The sequence below is a fragment of the Vicugna pacos genome, chromosome 3 (assembly GCF_048564905.1).
Source record: "Vicugna pacos chromosome 3, VicPac4, whole genome shotgun sequence".
Taxonomy (NCBI): Eukaryota; Metazoa; Chordata; class Mammalia; order Artiodactyla; family Camelidae; genus Vicugna; species Vicugna pacos.
Window position 1 is genome coordinate 22,225,397 of NC_132989.1, and position 20,512 is coordinate 22,245,908.

The 20,512-nt window shown below is 39.1% G+C and overlaps 1 protein-coding gene across 3 annotated transcripts in view; it reads right to left on the reverse strand.

Moving 5' to 3' along the window:
* LOC102542125 (protocadherin alpha-C2) overlaps nt 1-20,512 on the reverse strand; it is a 168,443-nt gene that overhangs the window by 79,107 nt on the left and 68,824 nt on the right. Inside the window, exon 1 of one of the 3 annotated variants that reach the window (XM_006204535.4) lies at nt 1,928-4,374. The exons of the other annotated variants lie outside the window; for them this stretch is intronic. Within the exon in view, the coding sequence (XP_006204597.1) occupies nt 1,928-4,360 (2,433 nt within the window). The 5' untranslated portion in view covers nt 4,361-4,374. Of the gene's footprint in view, nt 1-1,927; nt 4,375-20,512 lie in introns of those variants that run through there. 3 annotated transcript variants of the gene reach the window in all.

Consider the following 20,512-nt stretch of genomic DNA (forward strand, 5'->3'; position numbering starts at 1 on the left):
CCAACTCCTGACTCCCAAACTTCACAGACATTACTGGTATTCGTATCTCGCCTTGTTACAGAAAGCGATGAAAGGAAAGTAAATGGGGACTTTTCTTAATAGGAAGAGATATTACACATTGTGTTTTGATATCTGAAATACTAACATCTTGTGAACCAACTTTCTCCCTTAAAATGAGCTGTTATTTAAATTTTCATTCACTATAATCTCCCAATGTGATGATGTGCATCCCTCCTAACCACTTTGTCATTGACAGGAGCTGGACTCGTATTTAGCCCCAGAAGACAGCACTGAGGTTTTTCATGTCAGCTCTAAGACCAGAAAATCCCTGTTATGTTGTTTCATGATCATATATCACAAGGAAGAAAATAATCATTGAAATAACATATTTGAAAATGGCCTTTGAACTGTTTCCTACATACACACATAAAGTAGAAAAGTAAGTCATAGTCTTTCCCTCTATATTGAACAGTGTTACCACCTAATTCACATACTCACAAATTGACTTATGAATTCATTCAGCAAGTATTTACTAGTCATATAGTATATACTGGATTCTGTTATATCATGTGAGAATATTAATTATGCAAAGTTTTAGTGGATGCAAATCTATTTTATTTGTAGTTAACATCATTATTTGAAGAATAACTTATAATCCACTTTTACCCTTATTGCTTTGAATAGCAAAACCTTCCCTTCCCAAATTTCTGCACACCTCCTTCCCTTGTATCTGCGATCTCTATGAGAAATCAGAAAGTAGTATTGTAAAATTGCTATCCCAACTGCTCCCATTCAATTCAGAAAGTTTTAAAATGCCAAGGGCCATTATAGATAAGGTGCAGTATTTGAATAATTTTTATTAAATGCATTACTCTCAAATATGATATTTCCTTATTTCTAAGTATACTGGCTTCTAAAATAGTAAGAATATTCAATCCACATTGAATGGACTTTGAATGGTAAGAGTACCTCTGAACGCACAAATGTTTCTGACATAATTACTCATCTGTCCTCTATGAAATATATCGAGAAGAACACAAAAGGTTGTCAAGTCCTGTACCAATTGTATTATCCTCTTTCTGTCAGTACAAATAGGTATTTTGAAACATGCCTATAATTTCTATGTACTTACAAAAACTATTCACTATGTTTTGGTGTATCATTCTCAAAAAAAGACTACTTTGCCAAAATGCTTTTCATTGTAAAGTACAGTCTAGAGAATATACTGCATTTTATATAATTCAAGATCCAATTCAAATGTCATCTCTACCACAAAGCCTTCTCTGATTCCCTCTTCCCTGCCTAGATGTTCTCTCATGTTTTCTCTCCCCCTTCTTTGAACATCCATTGCAATTCATTTTTACCTGTTTTAGGTTATCATCGTTTTTAAATCATGTATTGTAATGGCTTGAGGAAACGTCTCATCTTCCATGATACTAAGTTTGCATGATGCAAAGACTCTTACATATTTTTCATTCCTACTTTAGGTATCATAATGCCTTACACATCACCATTGCTCAGAATACTTCTTTGAATGAAGGGATATTTGCTTTAAGTAACTCCTTAAAGAAATTCCCCAAAGGAATTATTTAAAGACGTCTCCGATCATTTATTACTTGTACCAGAAACTTCAGTGCTTGATTATTTTTAACGTTAGACCTATATGCTCAGTTACTTTTACTGTGCTTTAATAGGTTTGAATTTCTCACCCTGGTTCCTCAAAAATAATCTATAATCTTGTTGAATCCAACAACAGTCTTTTTTCAATACTTGTGTACTCCCAGAATTCTTAGCACAGTGGGTGCTAAGCAAGAGTGTTCAATCCAATGGATTAAATGTTGCCAAAGGCTCATCTAAGAAACATTTCAGAAAATAGTTAGTGGCCAATTCCTGGTCAAGGTACTCAAATCCCATAAAATTTGCTTACCATGGCATTGACATTGGCGTGGTCCCCTTTCCTATTCCGAATCTGAATACAGGAAATTGGCACACTCAGTCCTACACCAGTGGCCACATTTCTCAGGTTAGCAGCACCGTATTCCCCACATAACAGCAAACTATTGTTATCAGAACCAAGTCCCAGAGAGGCCCGATACAGATAGGTCTGAGAAAGTCTCTCCACTGTAGTGACATCTATTGTGGCTGATGTCACGCAAGGATTGGAAACCATCTTGTTTCCACACCTGGACTCCTTCGGAGAGCGACAGCAGCTCTGAGTGCAACAACCTGGGCTCTGGCTCAATTTGCTACACACAAAGAAAAGTAAGCACCCCAGAAATAAAAACGAAACACAGGCCAGGGCAATTATTAAATGCAGGTTCTGGGCAGAAAGGTGCCCTTCTATTTCCCAGGCATCTTCAAAGTCTGGAAGGACCTGAGGAGCAGAGTTGCTCAACAGCACGCCCAATGTGACAGAGGTAGAAAGTGATGGGTCGCCATGGTCCCGAACCACTACCACCACCCTCTGTTTAACTGCATCAGTGGGAAGAACCAAGCGAGCAGTACGGAGCTCTCCCATACTGGCTGAAATTCTGAAAAGGCTAGAGTCAGAAGCCTGAGAGATGTGGTAGGAAAGCCAAGCATTAGAGCCACTGTCTGCATCCTCTGCTACCACTTTTGTGACCAAATGTCCTGTTCTGGCAGAGCGGGGCACAATTTCCACTGGAACAGAGCCATTTCTGGGCAAAGGAAACAGGATGACTGGAGAATTGTCATTCCTATCTACCACAAACAAGTTCACAGTCACTGTTGCACTTCTGGGAGGAAAGCCACCATCCCGGGCTTCCACTTGGAAGTGAAACCCCCTGAGCTGCTCAAAGTCAAAGGTAATTTTGGCAGAGATAGCCCCACTGGATGAATCTACTGCCACCAAGCTAGAGGCTGCCTGCCCTTCAGAGATAACATCCAACAGCTCATAGAAGACAAGGCCATTCTTTCCCAGGTCTGGGTCCTGGGCAAACACGCGTCCTAGAAAGGCCCCAGGGCCATTGTTTTCAGCCACAAAAAGTTCCTGTTTCGGTTGAGAAAAGCTTGGTGTATTATCGTTGACATCAGCAACTGACACAATCAGTGTCCTGCGAGTGCTAAGCGGGGGCGAGCCACCATCAGAGGCGGTGATCAGGACTTGGTATTCACTGACCTGTTCCCGGTCCAACGGCCCATCAGTTAGCAAGCTGTAGTAGTTGTCAAAGGAAGACTTCAGCTTAAAAGGGCCTCCAGTGGACATGCTACAAATGACCTTACCATTGGGACCGAGGTCCTCATCCCTTACACTAAGGAGAGCAATCACTGTGCCAGCGGCGGCGTCCTCGGAAACCGGACTGGAGAGAGTGAGGAGGTTCACCTCGGGGGCGTGATCGTTCACATCAGTCACTTCCACCAGCAGTTTGGCAGTGCTGGCTAGACTGAAGGCGCCTTCGTCTCTGGCCTCGACATACGCCTCCAACAGCATTTCAGGCGGACCTAGTGAAGCAGCTACCCGCACTTCCCCATTTCTTGGGTGCACGTGAAAGAAGTGTCGCAGCTTTGCTTGCGTGCTGTTACTTAAGAAGTATCGGATTTCCCCATTGGAGCCTTCATCCGGGTCCGAGGCTTGAATTTGGAATAACACAGTCCCGTTGGGGGCAGTCTCTGGCACCTTGGTGTGGTATACTGTGCGCTCAAATACAGGCGCATTGTCGTTTGTGTCCACCACGATGATGGTGACTTGTGCGTCTCCAGAGCGCACCGGCAGCCCGCCGTCCTGAGCGGTGAGCACCAGCTGATGGGTGGCACGCTGCTCCCGATCTAACGCTTTCTCCAATACCAACTCCGGGTATTCGCTGCCGTCGACCCGCGACCCCATGTCCAGGCGAAAGTGCTGGCTGGGGCTCAGGTTGTAGCTTAGCACCCCGTTGCTTCCCTCGTCGGCATCTTGGGCATTAGGGAGTGTAAAGCGGGCTCCGGGCATCAGGAACTCGGGAATGTGCAGCTGCACGTCGCCGGCAGGGAAGTGAGGTGAGTTGTCGTTGGTGTCCAGGACGTGAATGCGCATCTTGTGCAGCTCCAGCGGGTCCTCGAGCACCAGTTCGTAGGTCAAAACGCAGGCAGCTTTGGTCCCGCACAGCTGTTCGCGGTCCGCTGGCTCTCGGACCACCAAGCTACCGCTCGCCAGATCAACCCCGAAGTAGGGCTCGCCGTGGCTGGAAAGGAAGCGAAAGTTCCTCAGGGACAGAGCGGCCGCTGACAGCCTCAAATCCTGGGCAACATTGCCTACGGCTACGCCCCGCTCGGTCTCCTCCGACACTGAGTACTCGAGCTGTCCCGCTGCAGAGCTGCAGGAGACCCACAAGCATAGAACCGCCACCTTCCAGCCCACCATCCTCCCTCCCTCTCGGCGTCTTCGCTCCGCCAGCGGTGACCCGGGATCATGCTCCGGACTACCGGAGAGCACTAGCCGCGATAAAGAGCGCGGGCCGGCCGGCCGCGGCTGCCGGCTGGAGGTGCAGAGACCGCCGACGTTCGCCTTCTGAATACCGGAATTGCCCGGGGCTGGCCGGCAGCGAGCTACGATTGCTAGACTGGAGGCTTGGCAGCCGTCTGGGAAAGCAGAGCCCGCCGGGTGCGGAGGAGCGCAGCGCCGCCTAGGGGTGCGCGGACGAGGTAAACCGCCGGGGCCGGGGAAGCGCGACCGCGGGGGATCTCGCCCCCGCCCGCTCCCCTGGGCCGGGCAGCGAGCGCGGGGCGGGGCAAGGAAGACGCTCCGAGAAACTGTCACATCTTCCCTCAAACGGCGTTTCCTAGGACAACGCCCTGAGACTGCCCTGGTTTTAACGCTTACAGCCTCTGCCTGAAGACGGCTTGTAACTGGGGCCAAGCTCGGCTGGGCGTCTCTCGTCAAACTGAGAGCAGAACGTCCGGTCCCGGGCGCTCGGACCACCGACTCCCTACAGCGCGCGCGGAGGGGGCGAACTCCGAGAGGAACGGCGGCGGAGGCGGTGAGAGGCGGCACCGTGATCGTGAACTACTACGCCTTCGAGCCTTAAGGAAACAGGAGCCCCCAAACCAAGTACTATGGTACATTCCGTGCTGGATTCCCAGCCTCTCCGCTGCGGGTTAAAGTCTCTCCTGCACTTTAGTATGTCCCAGGAGCCACCAAGATTTCAACAGAGGCGACCAGCGAGGGGCAAATTGGGAAACAGTATCGTCCTCAAGCTTCCCCGGGACTCTGGCTTTCCGAGACACCAGAGTGGGCGAGCCCAATTCCGGGTCTACTGCGTTCGTCCCGCTCTCTGCGGGTCAGCAGTTTCTCTCTTCCCAGGAGGCCCTACTGGAAGTGGTTTGCAAACGTCCCTCGACGCTCCGGATGAAAGAAGGGGTTAGGAACCAGTCAATATCAAGCACCAGAAACTCAGAAAGGTTAACAGCTCACTCCTAAACAAGGCGTGCAAAGTGGAAGGGCAAGGAAATATTGAGATACTCTCTGGAGTGTGACCAGGAAACTATCCTGTGTATTTGCTCTCTGTAAATATTTAGAAAACAGCAATGAGGTAGGGTAAGAACAGGCTTGATAACCCTCATTCTCCCGCTTTGTTTTTAGCGGGTCTTCTGCATGGAAATCGAGACAACGATCAGTTCTATGAAAAAAAATCTCTTTGCTGTAAGAAATACCTCCAAATTCCGCCTAACACCCTACAGCCAGTGGCTTTCCCTGAGGGGGAAGAGAGCTGAAAAAGGGACTCTTTTAAATGACCATTAAACACTAAATTCCTCACTCAAGTCCTTCTTTTAATACAATTGTAGTGTCCAAAGCCTCAAGAAGCAAAATTTGAAAGACAAAGGCTGAATACAGATCAAGAATTCAAGCTATCAGGGCATTGTATTTTCTGGTCAGAAAACTGCCTAAAAGTTATTGATAATTATTGAAGCTGAGTACTGGATACATGGGGATTATTTATATAATTCTCTCAACTTTAGTGCTTACGAATGGAGCACTAAGTTGAACATTAATTGACTATTTCTCCAATAATTTTTAAATTGTCAATTAAAATGGAGTTGGGGGCGGGAGTAGATAGGCAGCTCCATCTTTCTGGTCTTAAGACTGAAAGTCGGATTGGAAACTTCAGTGCACCACTAAGAGCTAGCCATCTCCTCTGAACATCACAAACCCATCCCTTATTTCTTCCAAGGAAGTAGGGCAGGTTGCCATGTAAGGCAATGTAAGTTGTAAATACCCCTGACTAATTTGTCTTTCTGAATTAAGGAACCAAAATATCACTGACACCAAGACTTAGATAAAATTAATGCAAGAAACATGTCCGCCTACTGAAGTGTTAAGAGTCATAAGCACAGCCATCACTGGGGATCCTCGTTAGGATGTGAAATAACTCATAAAAATTAAATTTATTCCTCACCAAGTTTCAGAACAAAACTAATTATCTACTTCAGTGCCAGAGATTAGGACTGGCATTTCCTCATTTTAATTTAATGCTGCTAACCAAGCTACTTGCTTTGGGGTAATAAAAGGCTACACTTTTCACTTTTCCATTAGCAGCTGATGAAATGCACCTGGAGAGATGTACATAACTTTTGGAAGGCCCCTGACTTTTAGATCTGCAATCAAGCTTCTCATTACACTGGGTTTAGGAATTCTGAAGTACATCTAGGAAGACAGTATGCATGGGTGTGGATTAGGGAGTGGGGAGAAGGAAAAACTCACACTGAGAATCAGCATGGAAAAATCTTGACAAAAACTCTTCCCTACTCACACACTTCCTGATGCCCTTTGGCTTACCTTTTCTCTCATTTCTGTTTAAACTGCCACTGATGTTTATTTTCAAAGGAATAAGTGGACAGCACTCATCTAGTGGAATGTGTCCCAGCACCTGCCTCCCTATCTTTAGGCATAACTGAGATTTGTGGGGAAGCAATATTTAGGAGATATTGAGATATTTGGACATCTCAAAGACGCAGAAGTCTCAAGAATTTTTCCTTTTGTATAAGATGTCTAGGTGAACCTTAAAATCATGAATTAGCAAAACTTCTATTTAGCAGAACCTTTCCTTTCTAATATTTCACTTTGCCAGTTTATGGCATTTTCCATAGTTTCTCCTAATTCAAGCATTTTCAAGCCTGTAATTTGGTGCAAGTACAACTTTAAGTGGACTCGGTGGAAAAACATTGTTCTGATTTCTGCTTGGGCTCTCCTGTCAGGACTATTATTATAAAGCTCTCCGACCAAACTTGGCCTTAATCTGTAAATTCAAAAGATTTCTTGCCATAATGCATAAATTCATATTAGAGATCTTGAAGCCAAACAGAATAATCTGAATACCCACCAAAGAGTTTGTCAGCAGAAGGCTATTATACTTTAAACAAAACTTTCTTAGTGCTTAAGATTATTCCCTGGGAGTATTTTATGTACTTATGGGAACTAAATTAAAAGTCTGGACATCACAAACACATTAAGCAAATTTTCATCGTGTAAAATAGCTTCATAAAGGGTCCAAATCAAGTCTAATAGATTGGGAGTTCTTTGAGGGTAGAGATCTGTATCACTCAATTTTGTTTCTTAAATATCCAGCTAAGCTCTGGGCATGTAAGTTAAGTGGCTAAAGCACTCTGCATACACAACAGCCTGTGTCAATCATTGTTAGGTTTTTTTTTACTTGAACTCCTTACCAACAGCAAATTCCTATAGAATTCCTTTCTCAGGTTTTTACTACCAAGGAATTAGTTTTTCTCAATAACATAGTATGTAAAGTATCTTCGACCTTTCTTCATGAATCTTCACTCTAATTAAGTATATGCTGTGTTTACTTACTACTTTTTATAACTATGTATCAATTTTTCTAAAATTACCTTTTTATAAAATCTTATTCTATTTCATAACTAAAGTGGAGCCCACACAACTTAAAGTAATACTCCAGACAGATCAAATCATATCCAAGAAGAGGAGATCTAGCCCTTTCATTCTAAAAACTACATATCAAGTAATAGAGTCTAAAACTGCATCTGGTTCTTTAACAGCTGCATCACATAACTTTTTTTATCATAGACTGAAAACTAAAATTCACATCTATTTTTCCCTAGTTGCTATTAAGCCATAGATCAAATAGTTCTAGACTTTTATACTTAATTTGTTTTAATTCAAATTTGCTGAATATCATTGTGAGAATAGCTAGTCAATCTGGTTCACTCACATAATATATTTCACTTAGATCAAATTTCACATTCCTACATATCTGGTAAGCAGTCACACCACATCGTTCTCTGAGCTGCAGATGAAAATTTTCATCAAGGGTGGCTGAAAAGGAAGGCTTGCAACCATTACCAAGCACCCTGCCTGACATCAGCTTATTAGGAGTGCCTAACCTAAAATAAAGATCTGACAAAGATACTATCAACATTCCCCAAAAAGGAATGCTCACAAATCTCACATTATATTATAGTTTCAAAATAAAATATTACCAGATCACCACTATGATATATACAGTTAAAAGAAATTTGATAAAAATTTGACAGCTATCTCACACACACACACACACACACACACACACAAATTGGCCGTCTTCATTTTAAATAGTAAAAGCACCAGAATTATTCCCATGGAAAATTATGACCATAATAGGACACTTCACGTCACGGCTATTTTCAGTACTGCCTCTGATACTCTAGACAACACAAGATAAAGAAGTGTGTGTGTTAGAAAGGAGGATAAAATATATGTTAGATGTTAGATAAATATATGTTAAATTTATGGGAAATATAATTGTCTACTCATAATTCCCACGGAATTAAAGAAAAAATAATTAGAACTAACAAAGAGAGCAATGAGATTAGTTTAAATTTAAAAAGCACAGCTTTCCTACATTCCTGCAAAAACAACTAGACGAAAAGTGAGATTTCTATCAATTATGGATAAATGAAAATGGACATTATAATGTTTCTTCTCCTCCATGAAACCTACCAAAAACAACAACAGAACAGCAAACAAAAAAAAAAGTTCCATCTTTGATGAAACTCTTTAAAATGTCTGAACGTCAACCATAGTATATATGGAGAGAAGTTACCAAGTGCCATGAAAATTGGGCCAAAATGTGAGAAAAAGCTGAGAGAGGATTCCTGCCACTGAAGACCTGGGGAAGAGCTGGTAGCCTGGAGTTTTCCACAGTAGTGCTTCACACTGAAATATAAAGGTATTGATCCCTTGTTTGGGACAAAACCATCTAGGTACATAGTGAATCAGGCAGGACTCTCCCATAATCCTGTTTGTCAGCACAAAATAGGTGAGAAAGCAGGAATGAATGTGACCGTGAGCAGAGGCATCATTATTTCAAGAGTGAACATAAGGATATGGTAAGGTTAAGAGAAAACTCTGGATGACAGATTGCTTTCCAGCTGCCAGTTCTCACTAGTTGGAGATACATAAAAGCTAAGGTACACACGAACCACTCTAACAAATGATAAATAAGGAAATGTTCACATTGGTTCAGAGCACAGCTGGCCCATCCATTGACAGGCTCCACCTGCAGGTAGCTGGTCCTAAATGAACCCGTCTCAAAAGATAAAGAGTAATAGAAAAAGAGCCAAAATCGAATCAACACAAACATAACAAGAAAGAAGAAAATAAATATGAAAAATAACAGATAAGAATACGCACCTGGAAATTTTTACTACCAAGCAGAAAAAAATGTTTTGACTAGAGGCCTCTAGTCAAGAGTCACAAAACAATCTTAAAGGGTCTCAGAGAATTAAGAACTCAAAACAGAGATACAGAACTCCAAGGAGAAAATGAAAAGGCCACAAGAGACCATGAAAACTGAGGTGATGCAATTCAAGATATAAATGGGAGAGAAATATAAAATCATAAATAACAGAATATAGTAACAGATATTAAAGCCATATTAGAAAAAGCTGAACAGGCTCTGCTTGGTACACAGTCGAGATAAAGAAGCACTTGAGAAGGCTGAGAAAAATCAATGCAAAGAACAAAGAATTTAAAAGAATTCAAGGGGAAAGTATGGCTTTAAAACACAGGAAAAGGAGGTCTAACATAATCCTAATAGATGTCCTTAAAGAAACCAAATGCAAGGAAAAGAAAAAAAAATCCAAAGACACCATTTAAGAAAAATACTTGAGATAAAAGTAAACTTCAGACTTCAACTTTCAGCAACATAAAGTCTAGCTTGTCTTTAGCTGGTGGAGTACTGAAGGCAGCAGGCAGGTAGTAGAAGCAGTTTTCTCTGATTCAGAAAGAGGGGGATGCTTTATCTATCAGGATTTTTTAAAATTAGTATGATATACACTCAGAATTCCAGTTTCAGCTTCAACGTGTAAAGAGCTTAGAACTTGTCACTCCTTTCCTTGTAATAACAAGTTGGATACATGACTTTTCCTGAACCCGTAAGAGAACTGAGATTACAGGAAAAACCCCGGAGAGACAAGAAAATCCAGAGAGTCACAGCCAAGCTTTGCTTACATGGAGCAGAAGCCACTAGAGCCAGAGACTGGTAGGAAACGCATCAATGGAAATTTTGACAAATAGCTGGAGGCTGAGTTGTGGACTCTCTTAAGAGTGAGAAACTCCTGGAGGTCACAGTCATGAGCCCTGTCCTCCCCTCCACGCACCCCACTTTAACAGGCTTTACTTTCAGGAATCTCACAAGGTTCTCACAGTGAATATCCAAGAAAGATCCCCTTGTGACTCAAGCAGAAAGAAAGATATGTATGTATTATATATATATATTATATATATATACATAAAACAATAATAAAACAAAAATGGAGAAAGGAAAAGAAATACATATGGGTAATATCTTTATATCACAATAGAATTAAGTTAACATAAACCTGAAGGATACTGGTAAGTTAAAAAAGTATATAGTCAACTCTAGAGAAACCACTGAGAAAATAACTCAAAAATACAGTTTAAAACTCATTAAAGGAATTAAATTGTTATATTTGAAAATATTCACTCAATAAAAAGAAATCAGTAAAGGAGGAATGTCAAAACAAAAGACAATTAAGACATAAAGAATACAAAAGGTAAAATGGTAAACATGAATCCAACTATATAAATAATAATATTAAATGTTAATGGATTAAGCAATCCAATCAAAAGGCAGAATTATCACACTAGATTTAAAAATAACAAGATCCAACTATACATTGTCTACAGCAGACACCTTTAGATTCAGAGATACAAATAGGTTGAAAATAAAAGAACAGAAAGACATGTATTGTGAAAATAGCAACCATAAGAGAGCTGGAGTGGCTATACTGATATCAGCCAAAATATTGCTAGAAATAAAGAGGGACATTTTAATGACATAAGGGTCCATGAGAAGGGTATAAAATTATAAGCATATAGGCAGCTAACAACAGAGCCCCAAAATACATGAAGCAAAAACTGACAGAAATGAAAGGAGAAATAGACAATTCAACATGAACAGCTGGAGATTTTAATACCCTACTTCCAGTAATGCATAACAACTAGGCAGAAGATCAATAAGGAAATGGAAGACTTTAAAAACACTATGAACTACCTACATCTAAAAGACTTCTACAGAAATGCAGAGCAGAATATATTTTCTCAATTGCACATGGGACACTCTCCATGATAGACCACATGCTAAATACTACACAGATTACCATGCACCAGTTATCAGTCCCAAGGGAGGACTCTATAAACACTTCTGCCCATTGCATTTTGGCATTGCAGTTGCCAAGAAGAACACAATGCAATCAAGCACTGAATATAGCAACACTTTACTTATAGAGAAGAGACACAGCAAGATCAGCTTCAGTAGTGGGTATCAGTACCTTATGGTCAGTGAGTCTCTCCAAGAGGCCACTGCAGAGCAATCTGCCTACATGCACCCCTCTTGTGCCACAGTAGGAAGACTTTCTCCCTTCCCCATTAAGAACAAAAATAACACATACCAACATGCATAGCAGCACTATTTGCAATAGTCAAGACATGGAAGCAACTATTTACAATAGCCAAGCATGGAAGCATTTGTTGATGTGCTCATCACAAATGAATGGATAAAGAAGATGGGGTGGAATATTACTCAGCTGTAAAAAAGAATGAATGAAATATTACTATTTGCAGTAACATGGATAGACCTAGAGAGTATCATACTAAGTGAAGTAATTCAGACAGAGAAAGACAAATATTATATCATTTATATATGGAATCTAAAAAATAACACAAAGTAATCTATTTATAAAACAGAAACCGACTCACAGACACAGAAAACAAACCGATGGTTACCAAAGAAGAAAAGGGGAGGGAGAGGTAAACTGGATTAACAGATACACACTACTATATATAAAATGGATAAGCAATAATGATTTACTGTATAACACAGGGAATAATATTTAATATCATGTAGTAACCTATAATGGAAAATGATCTGAAAAAATTTATATATATGTATGTATAACTGAATCACTTTGCTGTACACCTGAAACTGACACAATATTTTAAATCAATTATACTTCAAAAAAGTAGAATAAAATAAAAAAAGAACAAATATAACAGTGGAGTTGGGCAGGTACCACAAGGTGTGCATGCTCCAAGCAGAGATAATAGAGCATTTATTGAGACTGAAACAGGGAAATGTATTCCCACACAAGGTGGTAAGCCCAGCACAGGCTGTGTGGGCCCTTCATCTCTTGATAAGGAATTGGTTGAAGCCCAAGACCCATTTTTAGGTATAATTTACTTTTATAAATTCACTTATTTAAATAAACAATTTATTATTTTAAAAAATATATACAGAATGTGTAGCCATAACAATCCCACTTTAAAACAATTTCATTATTGCACAAAGACTTCTCAAACTTTACTCTACTGACTATATTTGACAGTCAATGCTGCCTTCTTCTTTTTCAAAGTTACAGGTATACACCATAATGAGTCACAATTTTTAAAGGTTTTTAAAGGTTATACTCTATTTACAGTTACTGTAAGGTATTGGCTATATTACCTGTGTTGTACGATATACCCTTGTAGCTTATTTATTTTACACACAATAGTTTGTACCTCTACCCCTATCTTATTGTAATTGTATCCTCTACACCTATCTTATTCCTCCTCACTTTCCTCTCCCCACTGTTAACCACTACTTTGTCCTCTATATCTGTGAATCTGTTTCCTTTTTGTTATATTCATTATTTTATTTTTTTAGATTCCACATATAAGCCATATCATACAGTATTTGTCCTTCTTGTCTGACTTAACCTGACTTAGAATAATACCCTACAAGTCCATCCTTATTGTTGAAAATGGCAAATATTCATTCTTTTTATGGCTGAGTAGTATTCCATTGTGTGTGTGTGTGTGTGTGTGTGATATATGTATCACACATCCTCTTTATCCATTCATCTGTTGATGGACACTTAGGTTGCTTCCATATCTTGGCAATTGTAAATAATATGTTGCTATGAACATTGGGGAGCATGTATCTTGTTGAATTACTATTTTCAATTTTAAAATATATACCCAGGAGTAAAATTGCTGGGTCATATGGTAGTTCTACTTTTAGTTTTATGAGAAATTGCCATACTGTTTTCCACAGTGACTGCACAAATTTACATTCCAACCAACAGTGTATGAGGGTTCCCTTTCCAAGATCCATTCTTACGTGGCTGAGTGACGGTTGAAATACTGTGCACATGAGATTGCCCTTCTCAACACTAAGCCATAAAATAAATGCCCATAAGTTTAAAAGGATTCATACTATACAACATATGTTCTCTGACCACAATGGAATGAAATTAGAAATCAGTAACAAAAGGAAATTTGGGGAATTCACAAACTGTGGAAATTTAATAACATATGCTTAAACAATCAATGGATCAAAGAAGAAAGAACAAGGAAAATTAGAAAATACTCTAGGATGAATAAAAATCGAAACACAACATATGAAAACTTATGGGATGCAACTAAAACAGTGCCTAGAGGAAAACATATAACTGTAAATGTTGACATTTAAAAAGAAGAAATAGCTCAAATCAATAACCTAAACTTCCACTTTAAGACACTGGACAAATAAAAGTAAACCAACCTAAGGCAAGCAGAAGAAAGAAAATAATTAGAATTAGAGCAGAAATAAATGAAATAAAGAATATAAAAACAATAATGAGTAAGACAATAAAGCCAAAAGTTGGTTCTTTGAAAAGATCAACAAAACTGACAAATCTTTACCTAGATTGACCAGGAGAAAAAACCAGAAGACTGAAATTACTTAAAACCAGAAATGAAAAAGGAGGCAGTACAATTGATCATACAGAAAAAAAGAAAGATTATAAAAGAATACCATGAACAACTGTATGCCAATAAATTAGTAGCCTAGGTGAAACAGACAAATTCCTGAAATACACAAATACCAAAACTGAGTCAGGAAGAAACAGAAAATCTGAATGGACCTATAGAAAGTAAAGAGACTGAATTAGTAATGATAGAATTACATACAAAAACAAACAAACAAGCAGAACCAAAAGGCACCATGAATGAATTCTACCAAATATTTGCATAAGTATTAATAGCAGTTATTTACAAACTCTTCCAAAGAGTAGAAGAGGAGTGAACATGTCCTACCCTGATACCAAAACCAAAAGCATCACAAGAAAACTAAAGACCAATATCTCTCATGAATACAAAGAGGGAAATTCTCAACAAAATACTAGGAAACTATATTCAGCAAAATGTAAAAGAAATTATTCACCATCACCAAGTGAGGGTAGTATTCCCAGGAACACAAGGTTGACTTAACATCTGGAAATCAATAAATGTAATACACTGTATGTATTAGTTTCCTGGGGCTGCCATAACAAAGTACCACATACTAGGTGTCTTAAAAAAATAGAAGTTTATATTCTTATAATTCTGAAGGCTAGAATTCCAAGATCAATATGTTAGCAGGGTTAGTTTTTCTGAGACCTCTATCCTTGGCTTATAAATGTCCATCGTCTTCACGTGGTCTTCCCTGTGTGTATGTTGATGTCCTAATTTTCTCTTCTTATAAGGACATCAGTCATTGCACTGGGGTCCACCCTAAATGACTTCATTTTAACTTAATTACCTCTTAAAGGCTCTATCTCCAAATATAATCACATTCTGAGGTCCTGGAGGTTAGAATGTCAACAGATGGGTTTGGGTAGGACATAATTCAGCCCATAATATCACATCAACTGATTAAAATACAAAACCACATGATCATCTCAATAGATGCAGAAAAATTATTTGACAAAATCCAACACCATTTCATAATAAAAATCAACAAATTAGGAACAGAAGGAAATTACCTCCTCCTGATAGGTATATACATGAAATAAAAAATGGAAAACAGCAGAGAAAGACAATGAAGCCACAGTTGATTCTTTGAAAAGATCAACATGATTGACAAAACTTTAGCTAGACTGACCAACAGAAAAAGCCAGAAGACTAAAATTACTAAAGCTAGAAATAAAAGAAAGGACACTACTACTGACCTACTGACAGATATTAGAGTTACAGGTGAAAAATTATGCTTTTTCTAAGATCAGAAACAAGTCAGGGACATCTTTCACCACTCCTATTCAACATTGCACTGGTGGTTCTCACCAGGGCAATTGGGCAAGAATCTGAAATTAAAAACATTCAGATGGAAAGGAAAATTAAGACTATCTCTGTTTACAGATCACATAGCTTTGTATATAAAGAATCCACTAAAAACTACAAAACTAATAAAAGGCATCAGCAAGGTCATAGGATAAGAAATTAATATACAAAAATCAATCATTTTATTTTATACACAAACCAAAGTAAAAACAAACCAGAAAAATGAAATAAGAAAACAATTCCATTTGCAATAGGATTGAAAAGATGAAAATATTAAGGAAAAATTTAACAAAAGAAATATAAAATGCAAATATAAAATATAAAATGAGGTCTCTGAAGACCTCAAAATATTGTTGAAAGGAATAAAGATCTAAGATCTAAATAGAGATCTTGTCAAGATGGCAGAGTAGAAGGACTGTGAGCTCATGTCCTCTCACAAACACAACAAAATCACAACTGATTGCTGAACAACCATCAATTAAAAAAAAAGACTGGAACCTACAAAAAAAAAAAGACTTTCTACAACTAGAGACATAAAGAGGGAACCACAGCAGGACAGTATGAGGGGCACGCTCGCAATATAATCGGGTCCCATATCCCTCAGGGAGCTGACCTACAAGCTGAAGAATAATTATCCTGCAGAAGCCCTCCCACAGGAGTGAGAGTACTGACCCTAGGTCAGGCTCCCCAGCCTGGGGGCCTGGCATCAGGAGGAAAAGCCCCCAGAGCATTTAGCTTTGAAGGCCAACAGGGCTTAACAGCAGGAACTCCACAGGACTGGGGGAAACAGACTTCACTCTTAAGAAGCACACTCAGAATCTCACATATACCAGGACCAAGGGCAGAAGTACTGATTTCATAGGAGACTGACTGGGCCTGAGCTGCCTGCTGGTCTTGGAGGTGGGGGGTGGCTGTGGCTCACCCTAGAGATGTAAAAGCTGTTGGCAGACATATCATGAAGTGTTCATCTGCCTGAACTCTCCTTCCTGGAGGCAGACATCTTGCTGTCTTGCTTGGGTCATTAGCACCAAGAACAGTCCCCACCCAACAGCCTGTAGGTTCCAGTGCTGGGATGCCTCCGGCTAAACAACTAACTGGGTGGGAACACAGAACCATTCAGCAGACAGCCTGTAAAGACTTCCTAAGCCCACAGCCACCTCTAGACACACCTCTTGACATGGCCCTCCCACCAGATGGCCAGGACACATCTCCATCCACCAGTGGGAAGGCAACAGCCCCTCCCGCCAGGAAGCCTGCACAAGCCTCTAGATCAGCCTCACCCACCAGCAGGCAGACACCAGAAGCAAGAAAAGAATAACCCCACAGCCTTTGGAACTAGTCCACAAACACAGGCCAGACTCTACCCTGGGACCAGCTGGCCCATGGCCCTTGGGTGATAAGAGGGGAGTGCACTGCTAGGATGCATGGGACATCACCTACAGAGGGCCACTTGGGAAATGTAACTAACCTACCACATACATAAAAATACAAATAGAAATTTAGAGAAAATGAGGTGGTAGAGGAATATGTTCCAGACAAGGAACAAGATGAAACCCCAGAAAAAGAACTAAGTGATGTGGAGATAGGCAATCTACCTGAGAAGGAGTTCAGAATAATAATCATGAAAATGATCAGAGAACTTCGGAGGAGAATAGATGCATAGAGCAAGAAGTTAGTTTTTAACAAAGAATTAGAAAACATAGGGGGAAGATATAGCTCAGTGGTAAAGTCTGTGCTTACCATGCAAGAGGTCCTAGGTTCAATTCCTAGTACCTCCATCTAAAATAATAATAATAATAATAATTTATACATAAAAATTAAAATAAATCTAATTACCTCCCCCAATTTTTTTAATTTTTAATTTTTAATTAAAATTTTCAAAGAATTAGAAAAATATAAATAATAACCAGAGTTGAAGAATACAATAACTGAAATGAAAAATACATTAGAAAGGACAAATAATAGACTAAATGAGGCAGAAGAACAAATCAGTGAGCCAGAAGACAGAGTAGTGGAAATCACTACTGCAGAACAGAAAAAAGAAGAAAGAATGAAAATAAGGACAGTTTGAGAGACTCCTGGGACAACATCAAGCGCTCTAATATTAGCATTATAGGGGTCCTAGAAGGAGAAGAGAGAGAAAGGGCCTGAGAAAATATTTGAATACATAGTGCTGAAAACTTCCCTAACTTGGGAAAAGAAACAGTCACCCAAGTCCAGGAAGTGCAGAGAGTCCCATAAGAGAAACACACCTAGACATATTGTAATTAAAATAACAAAAATTAAAGACAAACAGAGAATATTAAAAGCAACAAGGGAAAAGCAACAAATAACATACGAAGGAACTCTCATAAGACTATAAGCTGATTTTTCAGCAGAAACTCTGAGGCTAGAAGGGAGCGGCACGATATATTTAAAGAGATGAAAGGGGAAAAACCTACAACCAAGAATACTCTAACCAGCAAGGCCCTCATTCAGATTTGATGGAGAAATCAAAAGCTTTACAGACAAGCAAATGATAAAAAAAATTCAGCACCACCAAGCCAGCTTTATAACACATGCTAAAGGAACTTCTCTGGGCAGAAAAGAAAAGGCCACAACTGAAAACAGGAAAACTACAAAATGGGAAAGCTCACAGGTAAAGGCAAACATACAGTAAAGACAGGAAATCAGCCACACACAAAGCAGGATAAAGGTTAAAGGACAAAAGTAGTAAAATCATCTGTAGCCACATAAGCAGTTAAGGGATACACGAAACACTTAAATGCAAAATATGATATCAATAATAGTAACCCTGAGAGGAGGAGAGTACCAATGCAGGGTACTTTAAATGCACATGAAATTAAGATCAGCGACTTAAAGCAAGCATGTATATGTACAGACTGCTATACCAAAACTTCATGATAACTGCACACCCAAAATCTATAATAGATACAAACACACACACAAAAAAGGGAATCCAAATACAACACTAATGATAGTCATCAAATCACAAGAGAAGAGAATAAAAGAGGGGGGGAAAGACCTACAAAAACAAATCTAAAACAATTAACAAAATGGTAATAAGAACAAACATATCAATAATTACCTTAAATGTAAATGGACTAAATGTTCTAACCAATAGATATAGACTGGCTGGATGAAAAAACAAGAGCCATATATTTGCTGCCTACAAGAGACTCACTTCAGAGCTAGAGACACATACAGACTGAAAGTGAAGGGATGCAAAAAGTTATTTGACACAAATGGAAATCAAAAAAAAGCTGGGGTAGCAATACTTACATCAGACAAAATAGACTTTAAGATAGAGACTGTTATAAGAGACAAAGAAGGATACTACATAATGATCAAGTGAGCAATCCAAAAGAGACTATTATGAACACCTATATGCAATAAAATGGACAACTAGAAGAAATGGACAAATTCTTAGAACGTACAATCTCCCAAGACTGAACCAAGAATTAGTAGAAAATATAAACAGACTATTTACCAGTAATGAAATTAAATCAGTAATTTTTAAAACTTCCAATAAACAAAAGTCCAGGACCAGATGGCTTTATAGGGAATTCTACCAAGCATTTAGAGAAGAGTTAACACCTATCTTTCTGAAGCTATGCTCCAAAAATGGCAGAGGAAGAAACACTTCTGAACTCATTCTGTCAGGCCACTATCACCCTGATAACAAAACTAGACACAGATTTCACAAAAAAGAAAATTACTGGACAATATCACTAATGAAGATAGATGCAAAAATCATCAACAAAATACTAGCAAACTGAATCCAACAATACATTAAAATGATCATACGCCATGATCACGTGAGATTTATCCCAGGGATACAAGGATTTTTCAATATCTGCATATTAGTCAGTGTGATACATCACATTAACAAACTGAAGAATAAAAACCATACTATCTCAACAGATGCAGAAAAAAAGGTTTTGATAAAATTCAACATCCATTTATGATTTTAAAAATTCTCCAGAAAGTGGGCATAGAAGAAACATACCTCAACATAAAGGCCATATATGACAAACCCACAGCTAACATCATACCCAATGGTGAAAAGCTGAAAGTATTCAAGACAAGATGCCCACTCTTACCACTTTGATTCAACATAGTCTTGAAAGTCCTAGCCACAGTAATCAGAGAAGAAAAAGAAATAAGAGGAATCCAACTTGGAAAAAAGTAGGAAAACCATCACTGTTTGCAGATGACATGATACTATACATGGAAAATCCTGAAACACTACGAGAAAATTACTAGAGCTCATCAGTGAATTTGGTAAAGTTGCAGGATACAAAATTAACACACACACAAATCTGTTGCATTTCTATACAATAACAATGAAATACATTTTAAATTGAAATTAAGGAAACAGTCCCACTTACCATTGCATCAAAAAGAATAAAATATCTAGGAATAAACTTACCTAAGGATGCAAAAGACCTATACTATATAAACTATAAGATGCTGATGAAAGAAACTGAAGATGACACAGATAGAAAGATATACAGTGTTCTTGGACTGGAAGAATCAATATTGTTAATATGATCATACTACCCAAGGCAGTCTACAGATTCAATGTAATCCCTATCAAACTACTAATGGCGTTTTTCACAGAAATAGAACAAAAAATTGTTAAGTTTATATGGCAACACAAAAGACCCTGACTAGCTAAAACAATCTTGAAAAAGAAGAATGAAGCTGGAGGAATCAGGCTCTCTGACCTCAGACTATATTATAAAGCTACAGTAATCAAAACAGTATAGTAATGGCACAAAAACAGACACATAGATCAATGGAACAGGCTAGAAAGCCCAGAAATAAACCTACACACTTAATGGTCAATTAATCTATAACAAAGGAGGTAAGAATATACAATGGAGAAAAGACAGTCTCTTCAACAAGAGGTGCTGGGAA